Source organism: Ictalurus punctatus, unplaced genomic scaffold, assembly GCF_001660625.3.
Source record: "Ictalurus punctatus breed USDA103 unplaced genomic scaffold, Coco_2.0 Super-Scaffold_100046, whole genome shotgun sequence".
Taxonomy (NCBI): domain Eukaryota; kingdom Metazoa; phylum Chordata; class Actinopteri; order Siluriformes; family Ictaluridae; genus Ictalurus; species Ictalurus punctatus.
This window is the reverse complement of record NW_026521087.1, coordinates 4,437,915-4,455,414: the sequence shown is the minus strand read 5'-3', so window position 1 is coordinate 4,455,414 and position 17,500 is coordinate 4,437,915. Positions and strand designations below refer to the sequence as shown.

The 17,500-nt window shown below is 41.1% G+C and overlaps 2 protein-coding genes across 6 annotated transcripts in view; both read left to right on the top strand.

The window, feature by feature from the left end:
* The window catches only part of LOC128630129 (uncharacterized), a 105,271-nt gene that overhangs the window by 68,007 nt on the left and 19,764 nt on the right, over positions 1-17,500 (top strand). The gene's annotated exons all lie outside the window — the stretch shown is intronic.
* The window catches only part of LOC128630126 (NLR family CARD domain-containing protein 3-like), a 17,348-nt gene continuing 4,038 nt past the window's right edge, over positions 4,191-17,500 (top strand). The window contains exons 1-8 of one of the 3 annotated variants that reach the window (XM_053678706.1): positions 4,193-4,355; positions 12,724-12,804; positions 12,962-13,083; positions 13,542-13,658; positions 14,069-14,123; positions 14,358-14,562; positions 14,847-16,626; positions 16,761-17,500. The exon at positions 16,761-17,500 is cut by the window's right edge and continues 114 nt beyond it. In XM_053678706.1, the coding sequence (XP_053534681.1) occupies positions 13,031-13,083; positions 13,542-13,658; positions 14,069-14,123; positions 14,358-14,562; positions 14,847-16,626; positions 16,761-16,887 (2,337 nt within the window). In that variant the 5' untranslated portion in view covers positions 4,193-4,355; positions 12,724-12,804; positions 12,962-13,030 and the 3' untranslated portion in view covers positions 16,888-17,500. Of the gene's footprint in view, positions 4,356-12,723; positions 12,805-12,961; positions 13,084-13,541; positions 13,659-14,068; positions 14,124-14,357; positions 14,563-14,846; positions 16,627-16,760 lie in introns of all 3 variants that reach the window. The other 2 variants (XM_053678705.1, XR_008394409.1) reach the window with 2 other exon arrangements.

Here is a 17,500-nt window from a genome sequence, read left to right as displayed (position 1 = left end):
CTAGGCATTAATATTGATATTTAATTACAAGTTAAAATTAACAGAAAATGTAAGTGTACAAAAAGTGACTGGTAAGTTAAAAGCCTAATTAGACTGTTAGAAGGTTAGATTGTTAGCATAAGATAAACATTAATAAGTTAGAACAGATAGTTATCATGTTTTCCAAATAATTATAAGTCTTAATAGTAATTAAAGTTTGAGTTTTTAAATTTTCGCACAGCGAAATGACATTTTTTTAAAATCTCTAAACAGTAAAACGAAATCCTTAAGTCGGGTTATGGGGGAGTGTAGTTTTTTTGACTGCACTAATAGTTCATAAACACCACACAGGAAGTAGGAAAAGAACTACATTTCCCATCTGCCCTGGCTGTCACAGGCTAATAGCACCAGCTGCTTTCCATTGCCCTAAGGAGTGATTCTACTGCTGCAACGAGACCAAATACAACGAAAGGTAAGTTATTATTATTATTTTTATTTTTTGCAGTTTATAAGTTTGTAATTTTATTTCCGTGCTTTAAGACTTTATTTATAATTGAATCACAATATTAAAGTAATTGTTATGCTAGCGGACTTTACTAGCCAGAGTTAGCACACACTTTAACCAATCCAGCACATTAGTAAGTACAATAAGTTAATAAAATGAAGTTAATATATTAAATAGGCTTTGGTGGTTGTCATGTCATGTGAATATTTAGTGATATACCGACTTCTGTAACTAGCTTCACCATGTAACGGATAGTTCGGTTATAAATAGCAGAGTCAGGCTTCCTAAATAGTTATCGATCTGAGCGCTGGATTGAGTTTAAAGCCTCTGAAATCGAGGACAGGGTGGACAGTAGTCTGGACCGAGCCGAGCTCATTAGTTCCAGTTATTAGTTTGTTATGAATCTGTAAAGCGCTGGGCGGTGGTGTGATGTGCTTCGATGTTGTAACTACAGCGCGCTCCTTTTATTCTGCGTCTCTAAACACCGCAGCTGAGCTGTGATCTGTGTGTAGAACAGGTTCTCACTCAGCACAGTTATTAGCAAGCACGGATATGGTTATTTTCTTACTCAGAACATCACTAGGGACTGAAAATCTCAATATATTAACATTTTCTTTAGAGGTAAAATGGCACGAAGGTGGAAGAAGAATAATTATAACTAGACCAGTACATTTCCTGAAGAAAATGTGAGCGGTGCTTGCCATGGTGAAATCCGGACAGGGCGCCAATACATTCAAGAGGCCCCCGCATAGGGTGCCAATACTTTCGAGAGCCGGACAGATATGACACCAGCATTGTTGGAGCCGGCTGTGTAGTGCGCCAATACTTTTTAGAGCCAGCCGTCAAGGGCGCCAGTACTTTTGAGAGCTGGCCGTGCGGGGTGCCAATACTTTTGAGCGCCGGCCGGATAGGGTGCCAATACTTCTGAGAGCCGAACAGATCGTGTGCCAATACGTTTTAGAGCCGAACGTGTACGGAGGCAAAACTTTTAGAGCTTTCTCCTTAGAGGGCCAATACTTTCGAAACTCAATGCAAGTCTATTGGAACTTTTCAGAATTTGAGCTTCCATAGCGGGAATTCCGGCATTCCGATCGCTTATAAAAGTCATAGCACACCTCTGCTCAATAAGCCGATCGATTCAACACCTCACCCATCGATCTCCGACAAACGGTGCGGGACTAGTTACGCGCCGAAAAAAAAGTGGAAGAATAATAATAATAACTAGACCGGTACATTTCCTGAAGAAAAGTGGTGCTTGTGAGTGGTGCTTGCGTTGGCGAAACAGGGACGGGTGCCAATACTTTCCAGAGCCGACAGCGCAGGGCACCAATACTTTCCAGAGCCGACAGCGTAGGGTGCCAATACTTTCCAGAGCCGGACAGATATGGCACCAGCATTGTTAGAGCCTGCCGTGTAGTGCGCCAATACATTTTAGAGCCGACTGTCAAGGGCGCCAGTACTTTTGAGAGCTGGCCATGCGGGGTCCCAATACTTTTGAGTGCCGGCCGGAGAGTAATAATAATATTTATAATAATAATAATTATAATAATAATAATAATAATAATAATAAGTATACAAGGGAACAATAGTAGTGCTTTTCAAGCACCACTAATTAAATGATCCATAGAATTAACCTGCATAAAAAATGACAATGTCTGCACAGTTTTTCTTCAAAGTGTACTTTCATTGTACTTGAAAATTGCAGTTGTAAAGTATTTGTCCACTTAAACATTTACATCTGACGGTTAACAATAAAAATTCTGTGCAGAGCTATCATATTTGTAGAATTTGATGTTGAATATTCGGTCACTGAATACTTCTCTCTTTCTCTCGTTGTGTATTAAGTATTGATGCTGCAAAAGAAGACGGATCTTTTGGTAGGCTGGTTAATGATGACCACAAGCACCCAAATGGCAGAATGCAGAAGACTGAAGTAGATGGAAGCCCACATCTTGGTCTGTTTGCTTTAACAGACTTTAAAGAAGGTGATGAAATTACCTGCAATTACGGAGGAGGAGTCTGGCCTTGGTGTAATAGGACGTTATTTAAAAGCTCATACAGCTGATGTTATTTTTATTTAGTAGTTAATTTAACATGCTATGCTAACATGTAAACAATAAGATAATATTACCTGACGTACATTTTACACTCAATATTGTCTGTTTCTGTTCTATTTCACCAACAAAAATATTTCCAAACAAAGCCACAGCAGGTCCTGCTCCTTTTTCCTCCTAATTCCCTCATTTCTCCACCTTGGGATTAATAAAGTATTATCGTATCTCATCTTTTGTTCAAATGGGAGATTTCTTATTTATTTTATTTATTTTGTTTATTTTTAAATAGGAGACTTTTTAATACTTTTATTAAAAATGGCTTCATGTTTCAATTATAATGAAGCATTTGTTCAAACAAAAATGTTTTCAGTCCTTTAAGGATCATTGTAACTGATGATGTTATTATTAATATTATTAATAATAATAATAATAATAATAATAATAATAATAATAATGATGATGATGTGGTGTCATGTCCTCTGATTTCTGTGTGAGACAAATGCACTCATATTTCTGTTACATGGGAAACTTTAGGGTTAGGGTGCATACATACTCTGCTTTAAATAAACAGCAGGAGATTGAGCACCAGTGACTTGACACCTACAGCTGACAAAGCTGCAAGCAGGGTTCATAACTGCGCAAGAAAACCCCGCTGGATTTAGAGTCCGACGCCTCAAAGTGATTTAAGGAAGCACTAGGCTATTCTACTGGACCTGACGGACGTGTCTGTCCGTGTTCGACCCTTCTTCAACAACAACTTTGCAGTCTCGTTTATATTCTCAGGTTTCCGCACGTGGACGCCCTCTTCAGTCCATTTACTTCAGTCAAGTAATTACAGCCTTTACTAGTTTACATGAACACATTCGGACGACTTACTTTACATCAAAGCATTTTTCTAGTATAAAACACAAGCGTGTTTGATGAATGCCAAGGTGCTTTCCTGCTCATCTGAATAGAGTTCCCTCTGCATTATGACACAGTTTCATAACAGGCTTCAAGTTGCACAGGTGAAACCCCAGTGTAGTTCAAGTCCAGTGCCCTTTTCTCTCTGCAGTCGGGAAGATAGTGCACACGAGTTAGTTGACACAGACCGCTGACATGCCTTGAGCAGGCTTCGAGTTGCGTAGGGGAGACCCCAGTGCATTCCAAGTCCAGTGCCATGTTCTCTTGGCCATCAGAGGAAGGGAGCATGAGACAAGACTTAAGTGCATTTCCTTGGTTCATTTATGTTCTGATGGTTTATGTTTTGATCGTTTCAATGTGCCAACCTTCTTTACCAGCCTTCTTTATCGTGATGGAGAATGAGACAAGGCTTAAGAGTGACTCCAAGGCTCATTGACGTTTTGATCGCGCATGGTCTCAACAAGTGTCATGGGTCTTTTCAAATGGCTTCATGTTTCAATTATAAGGAAGCATTTGTTCAAACAAAAATGTTTTCAGTCCTTTAAGGATCATTCTAACTGATGTTGTTATTATTATTAATAATAATAATAATAATGCTGATTTGGTGTCATGTCCCCTGACTTCTGTGTGTGAGACAAACGCACTCATATTTCTGTTACATGGGAAACTTTAGCTGTATTATGGCTGTGTGTGTGTGTGTGTGTGATCAGTGTTCTGATATTTCATCATTTCTCTTCCAGTCTGCGTGGGTGTGATCTGACAGAGGAAAGCTGTAGAGTTCTGTCCTCAGTTCTCAGATCAAACTCCTCCAGACTGGGAGAACTGAACCTGAGTGACAATAACCTGCAGGATTCAGGAGTGAAGCTGCTCTCTGCTGGACTGGAGAATCCACACTGTACACTGGAGATACTGAGGTACACACACACACACACACACTGTACACTGGAGATACTGAGGTACACACACACACTCACACACACACACACTGTACACTGGAGATACTGAGGTACACACACACACACACACACACACACACACACACACACACACTGTACACTGGAGATACTGAGGTACACAGACACACACACACACACACACACACACACACACACTGTACACTGGAGATACTGAGGTACACACAAACACACATCCAGTTTCCATCTGTGGTGATTGTAATTGTAGTGATGTACAGTGCATCCAGAAAGTATTCACAGCGCTTCACTTTCTCCACATTTTGTGATGTTACAGTCTTATTCCAAAATGGATTAAATTCATTATTTTCCTCAATATTCTACAAACAATACCCCATAATGACAACGTGAAAGAAGTTTGTTTGAAATCTTTGAAAATTTATTAAAAATAAAAAACAAAAAAAGCACATGTACATAAGTATTCACAGCCTTTGCCATGACACTCAAAATTGAGCTCAGGTGCATCCTGGTTCCACTGATCATCCTTCAGATGTTTCTACAACGTGATGGGAGTCCACCTGTGGTAAATTCAGTTGATTGGACATGATTTGGAAAGGCACACACCTGTCTATATAAGGTCCCACAGTTAACAATGCATGTCAGAGCACAAACCAAGCCATGAAGTCCAAGGAACTGTCTGTAGACCTCTGAGACAGGCTTGTATCGAGGCACAGATCTTGTGAATGATCTTGAAAATGTTGTTGGTATTAAGGGAACAGTCCTCTCCTGGCTCAGGTCTTATCTGACCGATCGTTATCAGTTCGTAGATGTAAATGGAGACTTCTCCACACATACCGAGGTTAAATTTGGTGTTCCACAGTGTTCTGTTTTAGGCCCACTGCTCTTTACTTTATATATGCTACCCCTAGGTCAAATTATTCGTAAACATGGAATTAGCTTCCCCTGTTATGCTGATGATACACAGCTGTATGTTTCAGCGAAGCCAGAGGACAGACAGAAGCTTAGTAAAGTTGAGGATTGTGTAAAGGACATTAGACGTTGGATGTTAACTAACTTCCTTTTACTTAATTCTGATAAAACAGAAATACTTTTATTAGGCCCACGTGTAGCTAGAAGTAATCTTTCTGATCACATGGTTACTCTGGATGGTCTTTCTGTTTCATCATGTGCAGCAGTTAAAGACCTTGTAGTGATTATTGACTCCAGCCTATCATTTGATGCTCATGTAGATAATATTACTAGGATAGCTTTCTTTCATCTCAGAAATATTGACTATATAATGACTGCATCATACTCCAAAAAAGTTGGGACAGTTGACTATTTACCGCTGTGTAACATCACCTTTTCTTTTAATAACACTTATTAAGTGTTTGGGTGCTGAGTGAAGACACCAGTTGGTTAAGGTTAGCAAGGAGAATTTCCCCCCATTCATCCATTATACATTTCTTTAGCTGTGCTTCTGTACGAGGCCATCAGTGCCTTATTTTGAGCTTTATAATGCACCATACATCGGAGGCAGGTCAGGACTGCAGGCAGGTCATGCTAGCGCCAGCACTCTCTTCTTACACAACCATGCGTTTGTGGTTTGGCGTTGTCCTGCTCTGGTTGGCAGCATGTGTAGCTCCAAAATGTGTACATATCTTTCTGCATTAATGATGCCCTCACAGATGTGTTACCCATACCATGGACACTGACACGCCCCCATACCATGGACACTGACACGCCCCCATACCATGGACACTGACACGCCCCCATACCATGGACACTGACACGCCCCCATACCATGGACACTGACACGCCCCCATACCATGGACACTGACACGCCCCCATACCATGGACACTGACACGCCCCCATACCATGACAGACGCTGGCTTTTGGATCTGACTCTGATCACAGCTTGGATGGTCCTTTTCCTCTTTGGCTCGGAGAACACGACGGTTGTTTTTCAAAAAACTATTTCAAATGTCGACTCATCGGACCACAAAACAAGATTCCAATGTGCTACTGTCCATCTTAGATAAGACCGAGCCCAGAGAAGTGGGCGGAGCTTCTGGACAGTGTTGATGTATGGCCTCTGCTTTACATAGTAAAGCCTTAACTTGCATCTGTGGATGCAGCGGCGAATGCTGTCGACTGACTAAGGTTTACCTAAGTATTCCCGAGCCCATGTCAGGATCTTCATTACAGACTCACGACGGTTTTTAAGACAGTGACGTCTGAGGGAGCGGAGATCACGCGCATTCAGAAGTGGTTTTATGCCTCGCCCTTTACGCACCGAGATTTGACCGGATTCCTTGAATCTTTTAATTATATTGTGCACTGTAGAAGGTGAAATGACCAAAATCCTACCGATTTGTCTTTGGGGAATGTTCTTCTCAAAGTGTTGGATTATTTGCTGACATATCTGTTGGCGAGCCTCGACCCATCCTTACTCTTGAAGGACTCGGTCTTTTTTGAAGGCTCCTTATACATATGATTAGACGATAATTAGACCTCACCTGTTTCACATCACCTTCTTCTTTCAACTCGTCACATCGCTATTAATCCTAAATGACCCCTGTCCCAACTTTTTTGGAACGTGTTGCAGCATCAACTTCAAAATGAATGTTCATCTTCCAGAAACTTTGCAGTTGATTAGGTAAAACCTCAAATACCTCGTCTTTATGTTTTTTGTGTAAATACAAGTCAATGTACATTTACAAATGACCCTCATTGTTTTATTAGCATTTTCCAGACTGTCCCAACTTTTTCGGTATTGGGGTTGTCTAATGTCACTACATGATGCATAAATATTAGTTCATGCTTTCGTCACCTCTAGACTAGATTACTGTAATGCCTTACTGTCTGGATGTTCCAGTAGGAATATAAATAAGCTCCAGTTAGTCCAGAATGCAGCTGCTAGAGTCCTAACTAGAACTAGAAGATACGACACATCACCCCGATCTTATCCACACTGCATTGGCTCCCTGTAAAATCTCACATTGATTATAAAATACTTTTATTAACCTATAAAGCACTGAATGGTCTCGCGCCATGCAACTTTGATCAAAAGATGCAGACTCTCTGATGAAACGTTGAATAGTGTTTTTGTAAAATGATGTTGAAACACAGACACACACACACACACACACACACACACACACACAGATATTTAAAATAACAGAGAATGCCACACAAGTTATTATAATTTATGAATGTACAGTCAAAGATTGAACATTTACATTTAGGCAGCTTTACCATAAAATGGCAGTTGATTTGTGTAAGTGTGTGAGGAATAGTCTGTAATATATCAGACAGACGTGTGTGTGTGTGTGTGTGTGTGTGTGTGTGTGTGTGTGTGTGTGTGTGTGTGTGTGTGTGTGTGTGTGTGTGTGTAAAGGCATTAAATATATGTTATGTTGTTTTTTTTTTTTTCTTACACCATACCATGTACATCAATGTGTATATATAAACTACATGTGTTTGTGGAGGGGGGGTGTAGTATGGGGTGTAGGTGGGGGGGGGTGTAGTATGGGGTGTAGGTGCGGGGGGGGGGGGGGGTAGTATGCTAGAGTACGAGGCGTATGAGTTCCACTCTCCTCTGTGAAATCCACCTTCATCTTCTGTTTCTCCATCACTGCCTCCAGCTCTGTTGCCTTTCTGACATCCTGAGAAAAAAACACTCATCATTTATACACATCATTAGCGTGCGTGTGTGTGTGTGTGTGTGTGTGTGCGCGTGCGCATGTGTGTGTGTGTTTACCTCCAGCAGTGCCTTCTGTACGGCAACTTGTCTGTACACCCTCGCTCCTTCTTCAGGAATGACAGCGCAAAGTTCCTCTTTATTCAGAGAGAATAGCTGAGCTCCTGTTAACACACAAAGACACTGTGTAGTCCTACACACACACACACACACACACACACACACAGATATTAATAAATTAATAGATAATATTTTATAAAAATGTGACAAGAGGCAGTGATTCACACAGGCCACTATAGGGAGCCGGAGCACAGACTGCCCTTTTACTAGACCATTAAAAATAAAGAGAATTAGAGTCACACCAGTAACTTTGTTCCAACGAGAGTAACACACACTTTCTGTCAAACTGTCAATCAAAGTAGTGTGTGCTGATTTATAGCCCTTTGTGCTTCTCAGGCCGACATTTCTGTAAGTGGCCTAATTTATGACGGGGGGCTGGGGTGAAATACGTCTGAAAAGAGTATCAATGGTTAATACGGGGATGTGTTTGTGTTACTGTGTGGCGTTATTTCGTTTGTGTAAACACATTGTTAGAAAAAGCATGATGTTTGAATGTGTACATATATGAGTAGAATATTTGTTTGTGAAATAAATTAAAACAATTGTTGATTATGTTTTTAGGAGCCTGGTTTGCCTTTGAATAAAAAGTGTAGTGTAGTTTTTTTTTTTTTTTGTTTTTTTTTTATATAAAAGATTCTGTTTAAAATAATTGTTTGTATTACATACATTCTAATCACAAACCTTTAGGATGTAAAAATGATTTAAAAGAGCTGTTTAAAAAGAATCCGTATTACTAGGCTTCCAAAAAAACTCATAAAAACTTTAGGATGTAAAAATGGTTAAAAGAGCTGTTTAAAAAGAATCGCGCGTATTACACGACTTCTAAACAAAATATCCTTACGAGGTAAAAATGTTAAAGTGCTGGTTAAAAGAATCTCCGTAATGTTTAAACTAGAAGACAAAAAACCCCATCACCTCTCTCTCTCTCTCTCTCTAAACCGCGCCCATACATACATGTTACAGACACACCTCTCTCTCTCTCTCTCTCTCACTCTCTCTCTCTCTCTCTCTCTCTCTCTCTAAACCCCGCCCATACATACGTTACAGACACCTCTCTCTCTCTCTCTCTCTCTCTCTCTCTCTCTCTCTCTCTCTCTCTCTCTAAACCCCGCCCATACATACGTTACAGACACCTCTCTCTCTCTCTCTCTCTCTCTCTCTCTCTCTCTCTCTCTCTCTCTCTCTCTCTCTCTCTAAACCCCGCCCATACACGTGTTTCACCAGTAGACAGTACTTTCTGTCAAACTGTCAATCGAAGTAGTGTGCTAATTTATGATGTTTGTGTTTTCCTGAGCAACAGTTTGTAGGTAGTCTAATTTATGATGTTTGTGTTTTCCTGAGCAACAGTTTGTAGGTAGTCTAATTTATGATCTTTGTGTGTTCCTGAGCAACAGTTTGTAGGTAGTCTAATTTATGATCTTTGTGTTTTCCTGAGCAACAGTTTGTAGGTAGTCTAATTTATGATCTTTGTGTTTTCCTGAGCAAGAGCTTTGTGTGGAGACACTTATTTTATGACCGGGGGTCGTGGTGTAATCCTATCAGTATGTTTATGATAATGAGTTGGTGTCTGGGGGTGTTAATGGCTTTACGATACCCCCAGCAATAGGTGGACTTAGAAGTCTCTAAGATCTCTGCTGTGTACCAGTGTTTGCGCTGTGTGATTTAAACGAACCTGCGGCTTCTCATTTTAGCACCGCTAAAGTTTTATTTTTATTTTGAGGAATGCTTCAAAGAGGAGGTGGCTGTCTATCGTAACAGTAAGTGTTTTATTAGTGGTGCTTGAAAAGCACTACTATTGTTCTCTTGCATACTTATTATTATTATTATTATTATTATTATTATTATTATTATTATTATTATTCCACGTTTTTTTCGGCGCGTAACTAGTCCCGCACCGTTTGTCGGAGATCGACAGGTGAGGTGTTGAATCGATCGGCTTATTGAGGAGATGTGTGCTGTGACTTTTATAAGCGATCGGAATGCCGGAATTCCCGCTAAAATTCGGAAAATTTCAAATAGACTTGCATTGAGTTTCGAAAGTATTGGCCCTCTAAGGAGAAAGCTCTAAAAGTTTTGCCTCCGTACACGTCCGGCTCTAAAATGTATTGGCACACGATCTGTTCGGCTCTCAAAAGTATTGGCACCCTATCTGGCCGGCGCTCAAAAGTATTGGGACCCCGCACGGCCAGCTCTCAAAAGTACTGGCACCCTTGACAGTCAGCTCTAAAAAGTATTGGCGCACTACACGGCCGGCTCTAACAATGCTGGCGCCCTATCTGTCCGGCTCTCGAAAATATTGGCACCCTATTTGTCCAGCTTTAAAAGTATTAGCACCCTAAACGGCCAGTATAGTGCTAACACATGCTAGCAACATGTCAGCATGATGCTAAAGCATGCTAGCATGATGTTAAACATGCTAAAACATGCTAGCATGATGCTAAAACGTGCAAGCATGATGCTAAAACGTGCAAGCATGATGCTAAAACGTGCAAGCATGATGCTAAAACGTGCAAGCATGATGGTTAAACATCCTAGCATGATGCTAAAACGTGCAAGCATGATGCTAAAACGTGCAAGCATGATGCTAAAACGTGCAAGCATGATGCTAAAACGTGCAAGCATGATGCTAAAACGTGCAAGCATGATGCTAAAACGTGCAAGCATGATGCTAAAACGTGCAAGCATGATGCTAAAACATGTTAAAACATGCTAGCATGATGCTAGCATGATGCTAACACGTGCTAAAACATGCTATCATCATGCTGAAACCCTGTAGCAACCTATCCATCCGGCTCTCGAAAGTATTGGCGCCCGATCCAAATTTTGCCAGTGCAAGCACCACTCACATTTTCTTCAGGAATTGGGCCACTACACGGCCGGCTCCAACAGTGCTTGCGCCCTATCTGTCCGGCTCTCAAAAGTATTGGCGCCCTTCGCCATCGGCTCTTGAAAGTATTGGCGCCCCATTCCGGTTTTGCCCTGGCAAGCACCATCCACATTTTCTTCAGGAAATGTACCGGTCTAGTTATTATTATAATTAATGGTGCTTGAAAAGCACTACTATTGTTCTTCGGCCTACTTATTATTATTATTATTATTATTATTATTATTATAATTAATGGTGCTTGAAAAGCACTATTATTGTTATTTGGCAAACTTATTATAATTATAATCTTCTTCTTCTTCTTCTTCTTCCACTTTTTTTTCGGTGCGAAACTAGTCCCGCACCGTTTGTCGGAGATCGACGGTTGAGGTGTCGAATCGATCGGCTTATTGAGGAGAGGTGTGCTATGTATTACGGAAGTGATCGGAATGTCGGCATTCCCGGTAAGGAAGCTCAAAGTCGGAAAATTTCCCATAGACTTGCATTGAGTTGCGAAAGAATTGACGCTCTACACTGCCAGCTCTAAAAGAATTGCCTCCATACACGCCCAGCTCTAAAAAGTATTGGCAACCAATCTGTCCGGCTCTCAGAAGTATTGGCACCCTATCTGGCTGACTCTCAAAAGTATTGGCACCCCGCATGGCTGGCTCTCCAAAGTATTTCCGCCCTACACGGCCAGCTCTAAAAAGTATAGCTGCACTACACGGCCGGCTCTCAGAAGTATTGGCGCCCTGTGCCTCTAGCTCTCAAAAGAATTGACGCCCATCGCGTCCAGCTTTCAAAAGTATTGGCACCCTACGCCGGCAACTGTCAAAAGTATTGGCACCCCACTCTTCTGGCTGTCAAAAGTCTTGGCACTCTACGCTTTCGGCTATCGAAAGTATTGGCGCCTGATCCTAATTTTGCCATGGCAAGCAGCACACATTTTATTCAGGAAATGTACTGGTCTAGTTTATTATTATTGTTGTTGTGTGTCTGTGTGTGTGTCTGTCTTATTATTTCTGTGTCTGTGTTATTATTTCAGACATCAGATATTTCTCATCAATATTAAATGTTTTCTAGACATTTGATCATTTTAGAAAATGTTTGAAGGATTTTTACACGCACCCCTGCTCTCATCAGACGGAACCTCGATTGGGAAACACTGGGTTAGTTACTCGTCTGACCAATGTGTTTAACTTACTCTCCATCATCACCTTTATTCTGAGAAACATTCATTATTCACACAAAAACTACTTACACACCAATCCTCACTAATATCAGGATACTCGCTCTCATTAAGGGAAAACCAGAAAAATACATTTCTGCAGATATTTAAGTAAACTTACTCAGTGTATGAGTTCTGCTTCTTTATCTAATGATCTGAGTGTTTCTAGCTCCTGTTATTTTATTTTAGTTTATATATTTGTATAGAGCTCTGACAGTTGTTCGTGCACAGCTGAATGAAGTCACGAGATAATAAATGAAGGTAATGAAATGATAATGTGTGTGAAGTAGATTTTACCAGACTTTTAATTCTGTTCTCTGTATTTGCAGCGTTTTCAGGCTTATACTTTCAGTATTTACAGGCCTTTGCTCGATGGATCAGAAAGCTGTCTGAAAACAAACCATATCTCTGTGTGTGTGTTTATTACCCTACCTCACTGCCCCTCCCCCTCTGCAGAGTAAACTAGGAAGTGAAAGTGAAAGTCAGTCTCCATTTTGTGTGGAGGGGAAAATACAGCATTTCAGGAGTAAAAACACAGTGAGTATCTACATCTAAAGCTATAATATATAAACACACTGAATGTACACTAGATGCAGAAGAGTTTTGTGGGTTTGTACTGAAGTTTGAATGTACACAGGTTGTTTTATGACTTGATACAGAGACTATTTTCTGTAAGTGAACTCTGCTGATACAGGGTTTGATTTAACACACCGATATTGGAGTGAAGTAAACGTGTGTCCTGCTGTAATCTGGAGAAGGAGACATGACCTCCAACATGAGTGTGTCTGGAGAACAGGACTTAAAGGGAGACGAGAGGTGAGTTACTTTTCCATTCACCAGCAATAAACACACACCGTCTCATGGAACAGATCTGTATCTCTAAACACTCACTAGTTAACAGAGGAACTAGACTTTGGTTTAAGGTGTTTAATAGCAGTGAATATATCACTGATCTGATATAAGAACAGTTTAGAGAAACCATTCACTGAGAGAAGAGTAAAAAGGACTGTGTAATGTGGAGGAGAAGAGCAGCGTAGCTTTGAGTCAGTGAACTCTACAGGCTTTAAGACCCAGCTGAGTCAGTTATCTGTGACTGGGACTCCTGACATCAGTGTAATTCCTGAGGTATGGGGCGTGTCTCCTGTTTGAATAAGTGTGCAGACTGGAGCTGAATTAAAAAGATGGAATTATTGGTGTTTAATGATGAACACATTGTGTAACAGTGCTGAGACAGCAGAGTATTAATTATTGCTGATATTTCTGTTTAATTCTAGAATGATGGAGGGAAAGAGATCAGACTCACCAGAACCCAGCTGTGTGTCCATGAAGAGTGACCGGTCAATGGAGCAGCCACTTCACTTCAGAGATGGAGCCAGTTCTCCTGATGTGAGGTCAGAACAGTGAGGTGTTTTACAGCAGTGTTCCACCTGATCAAACTCACTGGTCTCATTCTGAAGCCCTTCATGATCTTTATCAGGTGTTGAAGCAGTAAAACACTAAACTGTGCAGTGCTGCAGCTCTCGGACTGGCAGTGAGGAAAACTGCTTTAAGAGTTCAGTTCAGCCTGCAGTCCCTGAGCTGGAGGGTCTGTGGTGCTACACAACAACATTTACACCTGGGACATTAATGACTAGATCACTATTTTATTCATAAACATGTTAGTGTCAGTGAGAAATCCTGAAATCAGTGTATTGTGTTAAGAGGATAGTGTTAAATATCTGTCTCTGTATGTATTAGTGTGTGTTGTGCAGCTATGAATACATATAGTCTATATCACATCATGTGTTTTATTTCTTCACAGACCACAACAGAAGAAATCAAACCTCAGCAGAAATCAGTTGGACTCCATATTCAAGGTGTGTGTCTTTTTAATGTGTGTAACTTGTGTGTGAGCAGGGTGAAGGTTTTTTATTTAAGATCATGACAATTTACTGATTTATTGATGTGCAGCAGCATTATGGGTAATCAGACAGAATTTCAGCTGTAACTGTGGGAATAGAAAGAGACTTTTCTTCTTTTCATAAAATAAAAGCATCTCTCAGTGTGTAACATTATAATATTTAGATGTGTTCCTGTGTGTTTCTAACCAGGAGCTGGAACACAAAGTCATCACTCTGATAAAGAATGAGCTGAAGAGGTTTAGGAAGCTCCTGAGTCCAGATTACCCAGCATGCACTGAGAGGGAGGTGGAGGATGAGGAGGATCTGCACAGTGTCAGAGACGGAGCGCTGAAGATCACACTGCACGTCCTGAAGAACATGAACCACACAGATCTCGCTAACACACTGCACAACAGTAAGAGCTCTGAGTCATGGCTTTATTCCGTCAGGTTCACTTCAGAGAGAGGAAATAGTTTTAGATAGGAACACTTTTAGTTTGAGGTTTGAGTTTAGTATCATGTACATCTGCTGCTTTTCTGTTCTGTTCGTGGTCCAGCTTGTGGTGACTCTGTACAATGGTCCTGTTCCTTCAGGAATATTTACTACATGAATCAGGAATGAACAGCAGCATTAGAATTTTACATTTAATCCTGTGTTCAGTGATTTTACATTAAAACATCTTATTACTTTGTTTATTAGAGTCTGTGGCCTCTGTGTATCAGACAAAGCTGAAATCCAGCCTGAGAGAGAAGTTTAAAAGAATTAATGAAGGAATCTCACAGCATGGAAGCTCAGCACTTCTGAATGAGATCTACACAGAGCTCTACATCACAGAGGGTGGGAGTGGAGACGTCAATAATGAACATGAGGTGAGACAGATTGAGACAGCGTCCAGGAGACCAGCAACACAGGAGACACCCATCAAATGTAATGATCTCTTTAAAGACAAGTCCATCAGAAGAGTGCTGACTACAGGAGTTGCTGGAATTGGAAAAACAGTCTCTGTGCAGAAGTTCATTCTGGACTGGGCTGAAGGAAAAGCAAATCAGGACGTCACCTTCATGTTTCCACTTCCCTTTAGAGAGCTGAATCTGATGAAGCAGAGACATCTCAGTCTGATGGATCTTCTTCATCACTTTTTCCCTGAAATGAGAAAACTAGAAGTAATAGACTGTGACTCCTACAAAGTGGTGTTGATCTTTGATGGTCTGGATGAGTGTCGACTTCCTCTAAATTTCCAGAAGAATGAGAGACTGTGTGATGTGACAGAGTCAGCCTCAGTGGATGTGCTGCTGACGAACCTCATCAAGGGGAATCTGCTTCCCTCTGCTCTCCTCTGGATCACCTCTCGACCAGGAGCAGCCAATCAGATCCCTCCTGAGTGTGTAGACCAGGTCACAGAGGTACGAGGGTTCAGTGATCCTCAGAAAGAGGAGTACTTCAGGAAGAGGATCAGTGATCAGAGCCTGGCCAATAAAATCATCTCACACATGAAGTCTTCAAGAAGCCTCTACATCATGTGCCACATCCCAGTCTTCTGCTGGATCTCAGCCACTGTTCTAGAGAGAATGTTGGGTGGAGCAGAGAGTGGAGAGATCCCCAAGACTCTGACTCAAATGTTCACACACTTCCTGATCTTGCAGATCAAACACAAGGACCAAAAGTACCATGAGAAATGTGACCCTGATCCTCAGCAGACCAGAGAGAGTATCCTGGCACTGGGAGAACTGGCTTTCCAACAGCTGGAGAAAGGAAACCTGATCTTCTATGAGGAAGACCTGAGAGAGTGTGGCATTGATGTGAGAGAAGTGTCAGTGTACTCAGGAGTGTGTACCCAAATCTTCAGAGAGGAGTTTGGGCTTCACCTGGGGAAGGTGTTCAGCTTTGTACATCTGAGTGTTCAGGAGTTTCTGGCTGCTTTATATGCATTTTTCTGCTTTATTTTTAGAAAGACAAATGTGTTAGTGGAGCAAAGCACTGAACGTTCTAATTTCTTCAGAAAGTCAGACATGTCTGATCTCCTCAGGACTGCAGTGAACAAGGCCTTACAGAGTGAGAACGGACACCTGGACCTGTTCCTCCGCTTCCTTCTGGGTCTCTCACTGGAGTCCAATCAGACTCTCTTACGAGGCTTAATGCCCCAGACAGGAAGCAGCTCTCACAGCAAACAGGAAACAGTCGAGTACATCAAGAAGAAGATCAGGGAGAATCCATCTCCAGAGAAATCCATCAATCTGTTCCACTGTCTGAATGAACTGAATGATCATTCTCTAGTGCAGGAAGTACAGACTTACCTGAACAGAGGAGGTCTCGGTCGTCTCAGTGGAACCAGACTCTCTCCTGCTCAGTGGTCAGCTCTGGTGTTTGTGTTACTGAACTCAGATCAGGAGCTGGATGTGTTTAATTTGTGGAAATATGACCCATCAGAGGAATGTCTTCTGAAGCTGCTGCCAGTGGTCAAAGCCTCCAGAAGAGCTGAGTGAGTATTTTGATTTATAAATGTATCACTGCATGGTTTATTATTTTAATGTAACACTGAACTGCACTGTTTGGATTAATGCTGGTTAATAATTACTCTAATCATCTTTAAACAAACCTCTGGTACTGTTCCAGAAGAGTTTCACTTTTTACACCAACACGTTACGTCTGCACTGAGGGCGGGGCCATGTGGACAAAACCTCCTATCACCATTTATTACCTTTTCTCTAAAACTGATGAAGAAATGATCTCTACAGAATAACTGCATGTATTCATCACTGCTTTCTGATCATTTTGTGATCTAAACACCAGTGAAAGGCACTTTTTCTTTTCTCCTTTTATTTGAAAGTGACATTGAACAGAACTTCACCAACGAGAAGAAGAAAAACAGAACACTGTCACCATGGGAACAATATGAATACAACATGTGACACTGGTGATATAGAGGATATAGGAAAATATCTATCAATAGACATGATTGATTATTCTATTTTCTGGTCCTATGATGTGTATCAGCGTATCACACCGCCCAATCTGCACTGAGGGACACACGTGAGAGTGTCGTGGAAAACAATCTTTCCAACCTAAGTTAAACACTTCAGAGACAGAGGATTTGTAGATGCCAAAGATCATCAAACTTTATTGAAACAACAAAGTGAGACAGTCTGCAGAAAGTCTGAATTATACACACACACACACACACACACACACACACACGTCTTTATATACTTTTCTGAAGCAGTAAAATTATCCCAAGGCGGGGCATTAACCTCTTCTTTCTAAAAACAAACCAATCTCCATCGCCTTCATGAATTATTCATATCTATATGATACCTTGTGGTGCATGTGTTGTGAGTCGGATTTTCTTAAAGGTT